Genomic DNA, 15,074 nt, shown 5'->3' with positions numbered 1-15,074 from the left:
TGTCGACTTCAATGCCAAGAAAGTATCGTAAATCACCTAGATCCTTCATGTGGAACTGAGAATGAAGCATAATCTTGAGGTGCTGAATGAGGGCACGATTGTTGCATGTGATGATGATATCATCCACATAGACAAAGATGATAGTAATACGATGCTGTGCATGCCGTATGAAGAGAGAATAATCACATTGATTGCGATGAAAACCAAAAAAACAAAAAGCCTTACTGAAGGTTTCGAACCATGCCCAAGAGGCCTGTTTAAGACCATATAAAGCCTTGTTGAGTTTTAACATTTTATCTTAGGGTCAACTTCAACCTAACCTGGAGGATGTTTCATATAAACTTTTTCGTGAATTAGTGAGCTCCCAATCATGGAAGACTTGCTAAAGAGAGAACAAGCCAAATAGTGCCCATACAAACCACAGGGCTGAATGTCTCATCAAAATCTAGACCATGTTTCTGAGTGTAGCCTTTGGCATCTAATCTCGCCTTATACCGTTCAACAGATCCATCTGCTTTAAAATTGACTTTATTTTACCCAATCATGGAAGACTTGCTAAAGAGAGAACAAGCCAAATAGTGCCCATACAAACCACAGGGCTGAATGTCTCATCAAAATCTAGACCATGTTTCTGAGTGTAGCCTTTGGCATCTAATCTCGCCTTATACCGTTCAACAGATCCATCTGCTTTAAAATTGACTTTATATTACCCAACCAGTTCTAACCATATTTTTGTTGGATGGTCTAGGAACAACGTCCTATGTTGGAGGTCATCAATCTCTTCCTCAGTTGTCAAAGGTGATAGGCGGAGCCTAGGCGGTGAGCTCCTAAAAAGACTAGGCGATACCCCAAATAAAAAAAATAAAAAACATACAAAATATGTGAACAAACTACTAAAATTAATAACAAACATGTATACACCATAAAATCATTCAACAAGCAAATAATAACATGTTGTCGAACACTGTAAAACAATTATATTACGTAAAAATAGTGAAATAGATAACTCATACGCTTATAGATTATATATGAATTAACTACACAAATATGTATATATATAATTATATATACTAATATAAACACAATATTGTAAATTTATAATATATGTTTATGATATGTTATTATATATAATTATATACAATTATATAGAAAACATATATGTGTGTGCAACTGTGCATCAGACCGAGAGACTACCTCGGCTAGACTGCCTAGGCGGCACCTAGGCTCCACCTTTGACAACTAAGCAGAGGAGTGAAAGGAGGAAGAAGAAAAAAAATAAGGTCAAAAACAAAAACAAAAGAAGAAAATGAAAGAATGAAAACAAAAAGCTTTTGGGGCGGGAGGAAGAAGAAAAAGAAAAAAAGAAAAAAAGAAAAAAAGAAAAAAAGAAAAAAAGAAAAAAAGAAAAAAAGAAAAAAAGAGACAAAATTTAGAAAACATGACAACTATATTCGTGCGGCTTAGGCATGAACATCCTAGGTAAAAAACATGGCCCTACCGCCTAGACCCATAAGCTTTGGCGCTGGCCCTACGCCTAGCTAGCCTAGGCGCAACTTTTGACAACTAAGATCTCTTTATTCATGGCATCGACCCAACATTGGTTTGAGGCAGCTTCTCGAAAAGATTGAGTCTCTTTTTCGGCTGAGACATTTGCTGCGAAGACTTGAAATTCAGTAGAGAATGCTTCATTGCTGACCTAGGGATCAGGAGGATGGTGAGTCCTGCTGGATGTGTGAGTAGCTGGAGGCTATGGAGGAGCGGGCTGTGAGGGGTCAGATGAGGATGGATGGACAACCGAATCAGCAGGTGTAGAATGATCAGGTGCATGTCTTCGCCGAGCCTAGACACGTGGGAAGAATTTGAAACCAGATTGGCTGGTTGATGTTTGGTGCCCTGGTGGAGAAGATTCTTCTAAAACAATATCTGGTTCCAGCAATGTAGAAGACCTTGTGGATGAAGGAATAGTACCTAGCCAAAAGGAGAAAGTGGGATGCTGCACAACATGGTTATTAGATGAGCCATAATCCCCTTCATGAAGAGTGCCATGTGTGTATATCAAGATTTTTTGGGTGGTGGGGTTATAACATCTGTACCCAAGGTATTCATCATCATAACCGATGAATTGACATAGTTGTGCCTTTGGGGTGAATTTAGTACGCAGGGATTCATGAGTATGAACGAAGCATTTAGAACCAAAAGTCCTCATGTGGCTATAATCAAGATGCCTATTAAAGATAAGGGAATAAGGGCTTTGTCCTTCTAAATTGTTCAATGGCATTCAATTTATGCAATATACTGTTGTGTGATAGGCTTTTGTGGACAAATCATGTCGAATGCTAGATTTTTGCATCATGGCTAAAGCCGTCTCAGTGATATATCTGTGTTTCCTTTTGGATACCCCATTCTGCTGAGGTGTTTTTGGGCAAGAGACTTCACGTTTTATACCATTATCATGCAAAAAGGTTATAAAATTAAGGGACATATATTCACCACCACTATCGCTACGAAACCGAAGGATCTTACGATCAAACTGTGTCTCAACATAAGATTTAAAGACTTGAAAGGTACGAAGAACTTGATATTTTCCTTTCAATAAGAAGATCCATGCATATTTAGTGAAGTCCTCAACGAAAAGAACATAGTAACGAGATTTTGACATAGACATAATGGGGGCAGGTCCCCAAACATCAGAATGTATCAACTCAAAAGGATAAGAAGCTCGTTTATTAGATTAATGAAATGAAAGCTCATGACTTTTAAATAAACGACAAATGGAGCACAATGATGACACTTTAGAGGCTGAACCTCGCAATGAGATCAAGTCATTATTACATAAAGTTTGAATAAAACTAGAATTATAATGACCAAGACTACGATGCCATAACTCGACATCTTGATTGACACAATGAATATCAAACACTAATAATGGTGAATCTGCTTGATTAAGAGCTTCGTTGATCACATAGAAACCTCCACTTCTTTCTCCTTTAGCGAGGGTTGCCTTCGTGAGAAGGTCCTTCACATAAACAAAAAGAGGAGAAAAACTGAAAAACCAACATGAGCGCCTAATTGATCAACAAGTCGAGAAACTAAAATGAGATTTTTACGAATATTTGGAAGAAAAGTATTTGGAAGTTTTAGAGAGCCAGAAGTAGAAATAGTGGCGGTTCCTATATGTGTGATGGGATGGTGTTTGCCGTATCCAGTGACTATACGTCCTTTGCCATGATATGGTATTAAGCTGGAGAACTTACCTGAATCACCGGTGACATGATGGGCTTCTCCGGAATGAACAATCTAGGAATTTTGAGATGAACTTTGCAGTTGATAAGAGGACGCCCATGCAGGGGTACTCGAACTATCAGCTTGCCAGGTATTGCTTTGAAGAGGGGAACAATACATGTTGGATGGCCCTGTGTTGGATAGACCAACTTGACTAAAAGCCATGCTCAATGCATCCATACCCTGAGAGAGGACAGCAACAGATGCCGCATATGCGGGGGAGAGATGAGAGGCACTTGGAACACTTGGCCTAGTTCCATTGCCAGCATTACCAGTAGGTGGCATGAAGGGACGAAAGTGAGCAGGATAGGGCACAATAGGAGGCTTAAAAGTGGGCACATACCGAAAGAAACAATCTGAGCATATGTGCCCCTTTTTACCACACATCTGACGTATGAGGTTTGATTTTAAAGTTGCATTAGGAGAAGGTAGAAGACCTAGTCCTCCTCCATGTCCTTGGTTATATATGCTACCTCGGCCGCAACCTCCACTTCCACGTCCTTGATTGCCTCCTCTATAATTGTTGATGGCAGCATACATGACTTCATGCTGAACCCGTTGTTCTTCTCACTTGGAAGAGATGTCGAAAACAGATTCAAACTCAAGAAGCATGGTGCACATCTTCTCAAAGCTGGCCCTGGGAGTCTCTACCATGTATATGGCAATAAACATGTTGTACTCAGACCCAAGGCCTTGCAAGGTCTGAGAACATATATCCTCATCAGGAATGGGGCTGCCAATGGATGCTAGCTGATCTGTAATGATTTTGACCTTGTCAAGAAATTCCATAATATGTAAACTACCTCTTTGAAGCACACCAAATTCTGACTTCAAATGATAGATCTTGGTAGTCGATTCCGACTTCAAATGATATATCTTGGTAGTCGATATCTGTTCAAACCAGTGATGTAGAGTACTTGCGCACAGATGCCTGTGGGAATATGAAGAAGCACTTCTTGAGAAAGTGTAGAAATGATGTAGGCGAGGACCACTTGATCATTTTTGTGCCATGGCAAAAAATCTGGATTCTTTTTCTTCAATGAGGGAATCCCATCTTTATTGTTTGACTGGGCTTCGGTCACATATTCTGAGGGCATTTTTTAGCAGAACCGTCAAGGTGTCCTAGCAATCCATGATTACTGAGAAAATGCATGATTTGCTTCCTCCAAGTCACAAAGTTGTTCCCATTCAATTTGTCAGGAACGAGTTGACTTAGGAAGGATGAACTGAGAGGATTCACCATAACAGAAGGGAAGGAAAAAGAAAGAAGTAGAAGGTTGCTGCTGACAGAGAATGACATCAGCAGGTGACGTGGCAGAGATCTGCTATGGCTGTTAGGACGTGACAGGAAAGAAAAAAAACAATGGGATTTTGGAAGGAGTTTGGGTTTGAATCGAAAAAGAAGAGACACTAAGAAAGGGGATTGGATAAAGAAAAGAAAGAAGGAAAGATTGGGGGTTTAAATTTAACCTAGCAATCAGATTTTAAAAGATAAGGGATGAGGAAGAAGGAAAGAAAGGAAAGTAGAAAAAGGAAAAGAAAGGAGATGCTTAGTGGATCTCTTTCCTTGGAGGAAACTCTTTCCTAAAGGACAATAGAAGAGAATATAAAAGGTAGAAATTTTTGGAATTACTTTCCAAGAGGATGAGAGCTCAGACTTGCAGCAGCCAAAAATAGCTGAAAATAAAACTGAAATCAATAAAAGAAAAAGGAATGAGATGCTTAGTGGATCTCTTTCCTAAAGGGAAAATAGAAGAGAATATGGAAGGTAGGAATATTTGGAATTACTTTCCAAGAGAATGAGAGCGCCGACTTGCAACAAACAAAAATAAAACTGAAATCAATATCCCCATTTTTTTTTTGGGAAAAGAACTTCACAAGTTCGAAGATCTGAACTTCTCAACTTTGAGAAGATGATGCTGCATAATCGAAAACAATCATGTTCAACTCTATCTTGTATTGTAGATGAAACCACAAAAATAGGGAGGACAGCACCTTTACCCCTTTTTTTTGGTGAAAGATATCAACACATAGATGAACACTTATGAGATACTCAAGAAGGGAGATGGGATGAGCACATTTAAAAGAAAGGCTATTTGAAGGAAAAAAGGAAGATTTGAGAATAGAGATTAGAAAAACAATAGAAGTTTGGGTTTTGAAAACTTGAAGGAAACCACACTTGAGAATAACAGCAAGAGTTTTCAGCAGCCGTGGTGTGCAGGAAACTTATCCTCTCTTGCGCTCTGATACCATGTGAAGATTAGCCTTGGTATATGTGCTTCATTGGATCCCAGACAAGACAACGAAGAAGAAGATGGGAGAGAAGATGCAGAAAATCAGATCAGGATCATTCCCTTTGGGATGCCCCTGTTGTATTTATATTGGATGATGTGAGAAATTACATATGTCCCCTTTGGCAAGATATAAAATTACAATGTTACAATTTACAAATAAGAGGCTGAAATTACATGTATTTCTAACGGTTAATACATTTTCTTGCAATCTTGCCATTCAAGAAAGCAGACATGGACTCTGAGAGTCTGATTTTGTCAAAGAGTGTTTGATGTAACAATGCTGTTTAGTTGATGGATGCTTTGGTCTTTCAAGTCATAAATAACATGATGCTTTCTATTACATTGTAACATGTAATGGTGTTACTCCAATTCAAGTTATATTATCTATATAGAAGAAGACAAATAGGAGATGGTCCATGGTTTTTGCATGTTTCCTCTTGGCAGCCGATACCTTGTCTCTCTCCTTTCACCACCTATGATTTCATTGTGGCTTTAATGGTGCTTATGGGTGGTGGTGATGGTGTTTATGATTATGAAAAAGAAGAAAAGAAGACGGTGATGGTTGTGGTGGCGACTGTACAATGATAGCGATGGTGAGAGTGGAAGCGGTAGTGAAGATGTTATTCACGGTGGTAGCAGTACAGGACGAGCAAGATGATGATGCCCGCAAGGACACTATAAAAAAAGTAAATTGTCAGATGATGATGATTCTTAGCGGATGTATAAGAAAGTAAGAAAAAGAGCTGTAGACTTACTAAAAGTCAAAACTAGACTTTGTTCTCCGAACACTCTAGACTTTTTAATAATTTGAATGTCAAAAATGAACTAATACAAATCTTGTTCTCCAAAAATGGCATCCAAATGTGGCCTTTGATTTCATTATTTAGTGCAGATTGGCCCTTTTAGATTTCCTTAGATGCTTGGACTCTTGCACCTTGGGCGCATTTTTCTATGTTACTGTGTTCAATGTTTTTGTTACATCACTTTTGCAATTTAGATTTGTGACAACTGCTTAGTAGCAATGATGATCACTGTATCCGTTCATTGAGATGATGCTTTAGTCTCTTTTTCTATTGATATGTTTACCTGGTTTCTCTCTCTATTTATACTCTTTTTTTTTCTCCTTTTGTATTACTTGCAGAAACTCTATTTCTATTATCATCTGCCCCTCTGTGGACTGTTTACCAGATTTTTTGTCTGTATATGCACTTGCTTTTTTTCATTTTATAACTTGGAGAAGCTCTTTCTATTATCACCTGCCTCTGCTATGGAACTGTTTACTATATTTTTGTTAGGTGTTGTCCTTTGGAGCATTTCAAAGATCTAGATGTATTTTTTTTATCATCATTTCAAATTTCTTCTAGTCATAAGCAGTATTTTATTGTGTGCTGTATATGTCTGTTTACAATGGATTGAGGGGCTTGCAAAGGTCTGTTATCTCACTATATAATTTTTTTTGATATTCTAGAATGCTGCCAGAGATGCTAATCTTCAAGCAGCCAGTGTGGAGCAGAAAAAGTCTGATGAAAGTATAATGAAACTCTTGGAAGATCATAAGGTTTGGTCGAACATTCTTTTTTATGATAACTATTTCCATTTATTAACTTTTGGTAAATAGCTCACTGCAGTTGTCATATGAATGTTGAGTAAATGCATAAAAAATGCTCATTCCATGTGCAGAGAGAGAAAGAGGATGCATATAGGAAGATTTTTGATATGCAAAAGAAGCTGGAGGACAAACAGAATTTGGAGGTGGAAATAGAGAAGTTGAAAGGAAAACTGCAGGTGATGGAGCTTACGGAAGGAGATGATGTTAGAGATAAAATGGAGTCTATGCGGAGAGAGCTAGAGGAAAAAGAAAGTGATTTGGAATATCAGGATAGTCTTAACCAAACTCTAGTAGTTAAACAGCGGTTGGTAAATGATGAACTACAAGACGCTCGTAAGGAAGCAATCACTGTATGGATTTCTGTCCTTTACTTTTTAATATACATCATTTTCTGCTTAGACTTTTGGACCTCTCATGCTCTTTGGAATCCCTTTCTCATCTGAACTTTGCTTATGTTTGATTTAGCGTTCTTTTGCTGTACAGGATTTTATTGTTTGTTTTCTACTTGGTTTTTTTGTACACCTCATCATGCTCTGCAGAATTCCATTTATTAGAACGTTTCTCAAAGTTAACATTGCTTCCTGTATAGGGCTTTGAAGATTTGTTTAGTAACCGTGCTCACATTGGAATTAAAAGAATGGGTGAGCTTGACTGTAAGGCATTCAAAGAGGAATGCATGAGAAGATATCATCCTAAGGAATATGAAATCAAAGCCACTGAATTGGCCTCCTCTTGGGATGATTCCTTGCGAGATCCATCTTGGCATCCCTGGAAAGTGGTCCTAGATGGAGATAAGGAGAAGGTATGGAAACAAGAATAGAGTTGCAGGATATAATGATATTCCCTTTTGTTATTTTGGAACTTTTTGTGTGTATGCAAAATGTAAGCTGTATGTTTCTGATTTAATGAAGTGCTTACCTGATTTATAGGAGACCATAAATGAAGATGATGAGAAACTAAAGGCGTTGAAAGCTGATTTGGGAGAAGAAGTATATGCAGCTGTGGTAACTGCATTGAACGAGCTTAACGAGTACAATCCAAGTGGGAGATATCCAGTTAAAGAACTTTGGAATTTCAAGGAAGATAGAAGGGCCAGCTTGAAGGAGGTTATCCAGCACCTCGTAAAGTTCTGCAAGACATACAAGCGTAAGAGGTAGAACACTTACTGCTGGTGCTCATTTGTATATACCACAACACAACTGAATTTTTTGCATCACTTCCTTGGAGGTCTCTAAGCTTCATTGTCACCAAATGGGAATGAATTTCAGAATGAAGACAGAGCGTCTGGACAGTGAATTCTGTCAATTAACATGCTTGTGAATTTAGATTTTGGCTTTAGTCTTGGTGGGCTTTATATGCTTTTACCGTTTTGTGTTCACTATTGCAACTCACTCCATAGGTTTGAAAGCCACATGCTTGGGTTTTGTCCTTGGGTACTCAAGCAGAATTATACTTTTTGTGAACAGATAAACTATTTTCTAGTACTAAGCATTGACTTTTTAAATGTTTATTAATATGATCCACATGCATTTGAAAATCTTATTGTACACGAAGAATCTGGTGGATGTATCAGCTTTTTGTGCGCATGCCGGTGTTTTGTTTGGTTGAGTTTAGAGGGTCATGTCAAATCAGGCACGTATAACTGCTATGCCCCTACGAATTCTTGATCAGTACCCACTTGAAGACCTTGTTGCAGATTGCCAACGATTTTCAGGCAGTTGGTGACCTGATGCAGCACTCCTGTGAGCTAGGGGTGCAAATGCTCGGATATGGGCCAGATCGTGTGGATAGAAATCTAAACTTTCATATTGGGCAATGAGTCCAAATATGGGCCCGGATACAGATTATATCAGATGTAATATAGTTGAAACCAGCTCTTAGCTTAATTTAACATATTGAATTGGATCAACAAAGGGGGAGAGGGAGAAGGGGTTTTGTTGAAAACAATCACTTAGCATGTAAAAGGTTCAGATAGATTGGATTTGAACCAAAGTGCAAACGGATTGGATTTGATCCAAATCTGAATATGTATGTCAAAAATCAGCAACCTGAATCCAAGTGTGAAAGTCTGACCATGAATGTCAGAATCCAATCTGAGTTACGTTCAGATTTTATCGAGATTCAAATAGTAATGTGTTGGATTGGAGATTCAGCAAAATCCGATCCACTTGCTCCCTTGAGCCCTACGTGTACAACTCAGACCAGGTGATATTCTTGAGCCCGTGCCACCATCTGCCATGGCCAGCAGTGGCTTCCGCTGGTGGCATCAGTGAGGGCATGGCCCATTGACTGCTTGGATGGATGGTAACCATGGTGGTCTATCACTGATCTATGGTGATATGGCATATCACTTGATCTGAGCCCCTAGGAAAAGCTTACATGCACCAGCACGCACATGCATGAGAGAGAGGTCCAAGACTCCAAGGCTAACTTTTGTAAAGACGAATTCCAGTAATAAATGAGTTCCATCTCACCGTTGATGTTTCTAGAGTTTATATATATATATATATATATATATATACTCTGCACCTTTAGTAGCGATAAAAAAGTCATGGCTAAAGGTTTGGCACCTATAGCGGCGATTTTTGTTCGCTAAAAGTCTAGCACCTTTAGCGGTGACGTTTTTGTCACCACTAAAGGTGTTTCAGCGGGTTTTTTCTGCTAAGAGCTCAGCGCATGTCCGTTTTAGTCAAGCACGAAAGTGGTCAGGCAGCTACCACTTTTCGTGTATATATATATATATATATATATATATATATATATATATATATATATATATATATTTACTGGACTATGAACTAAGATTTTTGGATTTTTTCCTTAAATCCAAGTATGGATGTGATCTACATGCTCTGTTTAATGGGGACTGGCTATTCGATCGGCTGATTGAGTAGCATAAGTAGAATCTTTTAAGGCTTGAAAATCGATGGCTCAAAATTCTAGTAATATTTGAGCATCCAAAACTTGTATTTTTTTCATCGAAAATACACAATCTGATAGTCGATTCCTAGTAAACAGACCATACTAAATGCATTTGCGATGCCAGATTTGCAAAAAAAAAAAAGCATTAGAACACTACAAGAAAAGGGAGAAATAGCGATGGTGCAAAATTGTCGCTATTGTGTTATGCACTTTAGCTACTGTCAGGCCTGAACCTAGGCAGGGTCAGACCCAGCCTGAACCCAGGATGGGTCATACCTGGCATGAACCGCTCGCTCGTTGGTTCGGGTCAGGCCTGAACCCAGGTCAATCAGATCCAGTATGAACCATTCGCTGGTTCAGACTAGGTTTGAACCCAGTCGGGTCAGACCAGGACAGAACCCGAATCAACCAGATCAGGTATGAACCCAGGTGAGATTAGACCTGGCCTGAACCGGGCTCACCTTGTGAGCATTTAAAAAAAAAAAGAAAGAAGAAAAAAAATATTAATGATGTTTGTGCAAAGTTGATTTCAAAGAAAAAAAGAAGTATATATATATATATATATATATATATATATATATATATATATATATATATATATATATATATATATATATATATATATATATATATATATATATATATATATATATGTGGTGCATAACACACATACACTTATATAGACAATACTTGTATGAAAATACTGTTTGAAAACTTATACATGCAGTCTCAAAAGAGTAAATTTGGTTTTGGCATTCACATATGCACTTATATGCATGTTCAAGTAGCCTGCTTATATACAAAGGATGATGTGAACTAAAACTGCATGTCTTGATTATGCTATGAGTTGTACCTGGTGTGAATGCGAAGCATGAGATGCACAATGTTTGAGATACATAACTTGCTTGTGTAAAGTGTAGGGTTCAAGGAACCTTCTAGTATTTATGAATACTTGTGTGAATTTACTTATTTATGCAATTGTCATAATTATGCATGTAAGCCATGTCATATTTATACTTGATAGCACGGGCATAAGCTTTAGTTGGTCAAGGACCCATAAGGTACGCAAGGTAGTACCATTCACATGCATACATCCACACTTGGTTTGATCCCTCACACTAATTGGTGAGACACTCATATGAGCTAAAGGCACCGAAGCAGCATGAATGGTTGAGTACATAACTACATCATCATATGACTATTACCCTAATAAGGTATTCGGGTTACGAAGCCCTGTTTGCCTCATGGAAGGAGGTACCTAAAATGTCAACATATTAATTAAGAAATACTTGTAACTCATTTACACTAATGGTCTATTGGAGAAGATAGATCAGTGCAACATTGAGTGACCCGATCGCATGTAGATTCACCTACATGTTGTACCCCTAGTTTAAGAGCAACAACATCTTTTGGGTCTCCAGTCACTCGAAGTTAAGGAGGCAAGACTTGTCCATGCGATATACTTCAACTATTACAGATAGTCTGGATTGCAATCTGTGTTAAATGTTAGAACCTTGTGAGATTTCTCCCGGTCATCGATCGCCTACTTAGGGACGAGACCCGGTCTACAAGGCATTATGGGCAAGCAAGTCATGTAGCAATAACAAACACCCATAGTGACCTCAATAGATTATGTGACTCACCCTCCATGCATCCATAGTCATAATCAAGAAAAACAAGTCTTATGTTGACATATCAATTTATAATTATTTACAATGCTGAGCTATATAGTTTCAATAGTTCTCTTGAAGGTAGATCATGATTATGTTAACTACTATGCTTGGGAGATCATGATTGTGTTAAACTTTTAAGGTACGATGTTATAATGTAATGAATGTTCTAGCATTGTTTAAACTTTATATCTGTGGTTTATATTACCTGCTCAACAGAGTTTGACCTCATTTCATGGAGATATAGGTGATGAGTAAATAGGTGCGAAGGTACGATGTGATGGCGAGTTCAGAGACCATGTTTCTATCATTCCTTGTCAATCCAAGAAACTTTTGTTCATCTCAGTTAGGCTGAAATGTTTTTGATCTCTTTTACACTGTGAACATGCTATCATAATTTTGGAATTGTCTAGTTTTTCATTAAGTTATGTATGATTATGATTTTTGAAAGCAGTTATCCCACCGAGATTACTTTAGGTGCTGGATCCAAGTCTAAGTAGGAATTGGATCCAGTCTAGCTTAGACTTCATATTTATAAAACTTGTAAAATTTTGATATTATAAATAAATAAAGAAATTAGCTTTGTTCTCGATTTAGAAATGTGTTTCTATCTTTTGAACATTAATTATGGGTATTTTACATGCTCAATTATTCTTTTATGATTAATAAGGGCAAAATGGTTATTTCAAAAAGTATTTCAGACAAAATACTGTTAAAATATTTAAATTATTATAAAAATTAATTATTTTAGTGAGTCACAACTCATCTAGATGTTTTCAAGGTGTTTTTAACTTAACTAGATATATTTTGGTTGTTTTTCGGAAGAAATTCTATTGAAGGGTATTTTGGTCATAAAATAATTTATGAGAAATATTTTAATCAAATAAATTATTATTTTAGAAAGTACCAAAATCATGAACTACTTAAAATTAGTATAATTACTTAATGTTAATAAGACATAGGAAATTAGTTTGGAAAAAAAAATTATGGATTTTAAAATGGACCCAAAATCCATATGGGTTGGACCTAAATGGATCAACCCTAAACTTAAGGTTTTATGGGTTTTTAAATAATTAAGTAAAAAGATATTAAATTCTAGATTTAACTTTAGATGATATTTTCATAAATATAACAGTTGGTTATTTTAGTTGGTGATTTTATTTTTAGAAATTGCTAGGTTTGGAATTTGGGCTTTTTGGACCCAAACCGAGCCCAAACTGGACCCAGTTTGTTTGGGCGCACAAAGAGGAAAGCGAGACTCATGGGTGGGGCTCACTAGGGAACCCGACCCTGTCTCTCTTTCCTTCCCTCATTTTTACCAGCTGAAAACTCCCTTCGTCCCATTTCTATTCTACCCAAAGCCGAACCCCTCTTCTTTCCTCATTTTTCCTTAGCCACCGCCCCTCTATGTTCTCCCCCCCCCTCTCACCCTCTCCTCTTATTTTCACCATTCACGACCGTTGTCCAGCCGCCCGATGTGCTAGACACCGGAGGACTTGCCAAAGCTCCCTGAGCCATCCCCCTTCATGTTTTCCCCTCTTGTTTCTTCACCATCTTGGCCGTCACCCTCATTCTCTTACTTAGGCGAAATAGGAAATAAGAGAGTTGAAGCCCTCATTCTCTCTTGCAATCACTCGCTGTGATCGATCCTCAAGCAAATCATTCTCTCTACAATCGACCCTCAATCAATTGTCTCTGATCATCCTCAAGAAGCACACCGATCATCCTCAACTCGTATTCTCTTTGCGATCTCTTTTGATCAACTGCCATTGAGGGTGTTTCATGTTCTTCTGCGTGTTATTGGGGTAAGTGTTCCTCTCTCTTCTCTCCTACCATATTTTTGATCTTGCTTGTTTTCAGATTTTTTGTGTTTGCATTATTCGAAAAGTGCTCATCACTCTTTCTTTTCTCTCCTGTGAAGTTTTCATTTAGTTTTTTTTTCTGATCTTGCATTGCTCGAGTGGGAAATGATCGGATTGCCATCATTTGCAAAAACTCTATCAGATTTCCCTCATTTGCTCTCTCCAATCACTGTGCAAGTATCTAGTCCTCTTGCTACAATCATCTTCTCGTGTTCTGATTACCGCCATATTGATGTGCGATTTCCTCATGCATTGTCCAATAGTGATAGGTTGAGAAGTAGCTGTTGGATCATTCTTATGCTCTCTTTTCCCTAGCTTGCCAACAACCAACAATCTAGAAAGTTGTGCCCAGAGGTAGTCAATTTTTGAACTATTTGTTAATGACTGCTTTTGAAAGCAAGATGGAATCAGGTGCCTCGATCTTTGTGCAACCACTGTGTTTGTGCATTGGACAACATGCAAAATAGAGCAGATGCCCAACACAACTATCTAGCTTGCTTCGGGATTGAGGTGTATGTAATTTTTGTTGTTTTCGATAATCGGATTACCTATTTGTGTTGTATTTTTATCGCGCTTGTGCGAAAGCATATTCTGATAAATTTATCGTATTCTGTGTAGCATTGTAGCACTCTCCAATAGTGGAGAAATGCCCAGCTGACCCTTTTTGCCATGCTTTGCTTGGTGTTGTATATCTCACACCAAGTGTTCAGTGAATTGCCTAAGTGGCGATTCGTTGCGGTTTCACCAGGCCTTTGTTTTTTCTGGGTTCCACTACTTATCTTCGTCAAATCGCAAATATAGGATCCATAAACTAAATTTGTAGAATATACATTCTTGTTGTTTGGTATTAATCTAGTGTGTTTTAACACTATATTGCTTAAGTATTGTAACGTAGTGCCACATTTAGCGAATTAGGTTTAGAAATGCTTAATTCCATAATTTTGCATAAAATAAATTAGTGAATACGTTGATTATGTTATTAGCATGATTAGTATAGCGTATTAACATTGTTAAGCATGTTTTATAATTCTAGAATATAGATTATGCCTTAAGAATTTCACCACATGCTAAGTGTTCGGTGAAATGCCTAAGTGAGATTAGATATCAGGTTTGAATGTAGTTTTCCAATAAGGTTTCAAAAATCTTTTCAAAAGTCAAATATGCTTGTTTGAAACTTGGTTTCAAAGTGAGTTTTATACATGTTATAAATATGCTTTTGATTTCGTAGTTTTGCATCATAAACATGCACTTGAGTGTCCGCGAATATGCGTAGTTAACCGTGTTAACACACACATCGCTAGTGCGGTCTTCGCACAGGTACATGCATAGTTTGTGTTTACAAATGAAATATGCTTAGAAACACTTATTAATTTAGTTGTAATAACATAAATGCTTAGATTTACATATATTGCATTGTGCTAATTGATTTGCAGGC

General features: G+C 37.6%; 1 protein-coding gene across 4 annotated transcripts in view; it reads left to right on the top strand.

Moving 5' to 3' along the window:
- The window catches only part of LOC149828606 (protein INVOLVED IN DE NOVO 2-like), a 45,896-nt gene extending 37,174 nt beyond the window's left edge, over nucleotides 1-8,722 (top strand). For all 4 annotated transcript variants that reach the window (XM_090016900.1, XM_090016901.1, XM_090016902.1 and 1 more), the window contains 4 exons: nucleotides 7,045-7,134; nucleotides 7,257-7,535; nucleotides 7,775-7,987; nucleotides 8,115-8,722. In XM_090016900.1, coding sequence (XP_089873026.1) covers nucleotides 7,045-7,134; nucleotides 7,257-7,535; nucleotides 7,775-7,987; nucleotides 8,115-8,342 — 810 coding nt within the window. In that variant the 3' untranslated portion in view covers nucleotides 8,343-8,722. The remainder of the gene's footprint in view (nucleotides 1-7,044; nucleotides 7,135-7,256; nucleotides 7,536-7,774; nucleotides 7,988-8,114) is intronic.
- The last annotated feature ends 6,352 nt before the right edge of the window (nucleotides 8,723-15,074 follow it).

Source organism: Nuphar pumila, chromosome 9, assembly GCF_984573655.1.
Source record: "Nuphar pumila chromosome 9, dmNupPumi1.hap1.1, whole genome shotgun sequence".
NCBI lineage: Eukaryota > Viridiplantae > Streptophyta > Magnoliopsida > Nymphaeales > Nymphaeaceae > Nuphar > Nuphar pumila.
Note: the sequence above shows the minus strand (reverse complement) of the source record. Positions and strands in the feature narration are given on the sequence as shown.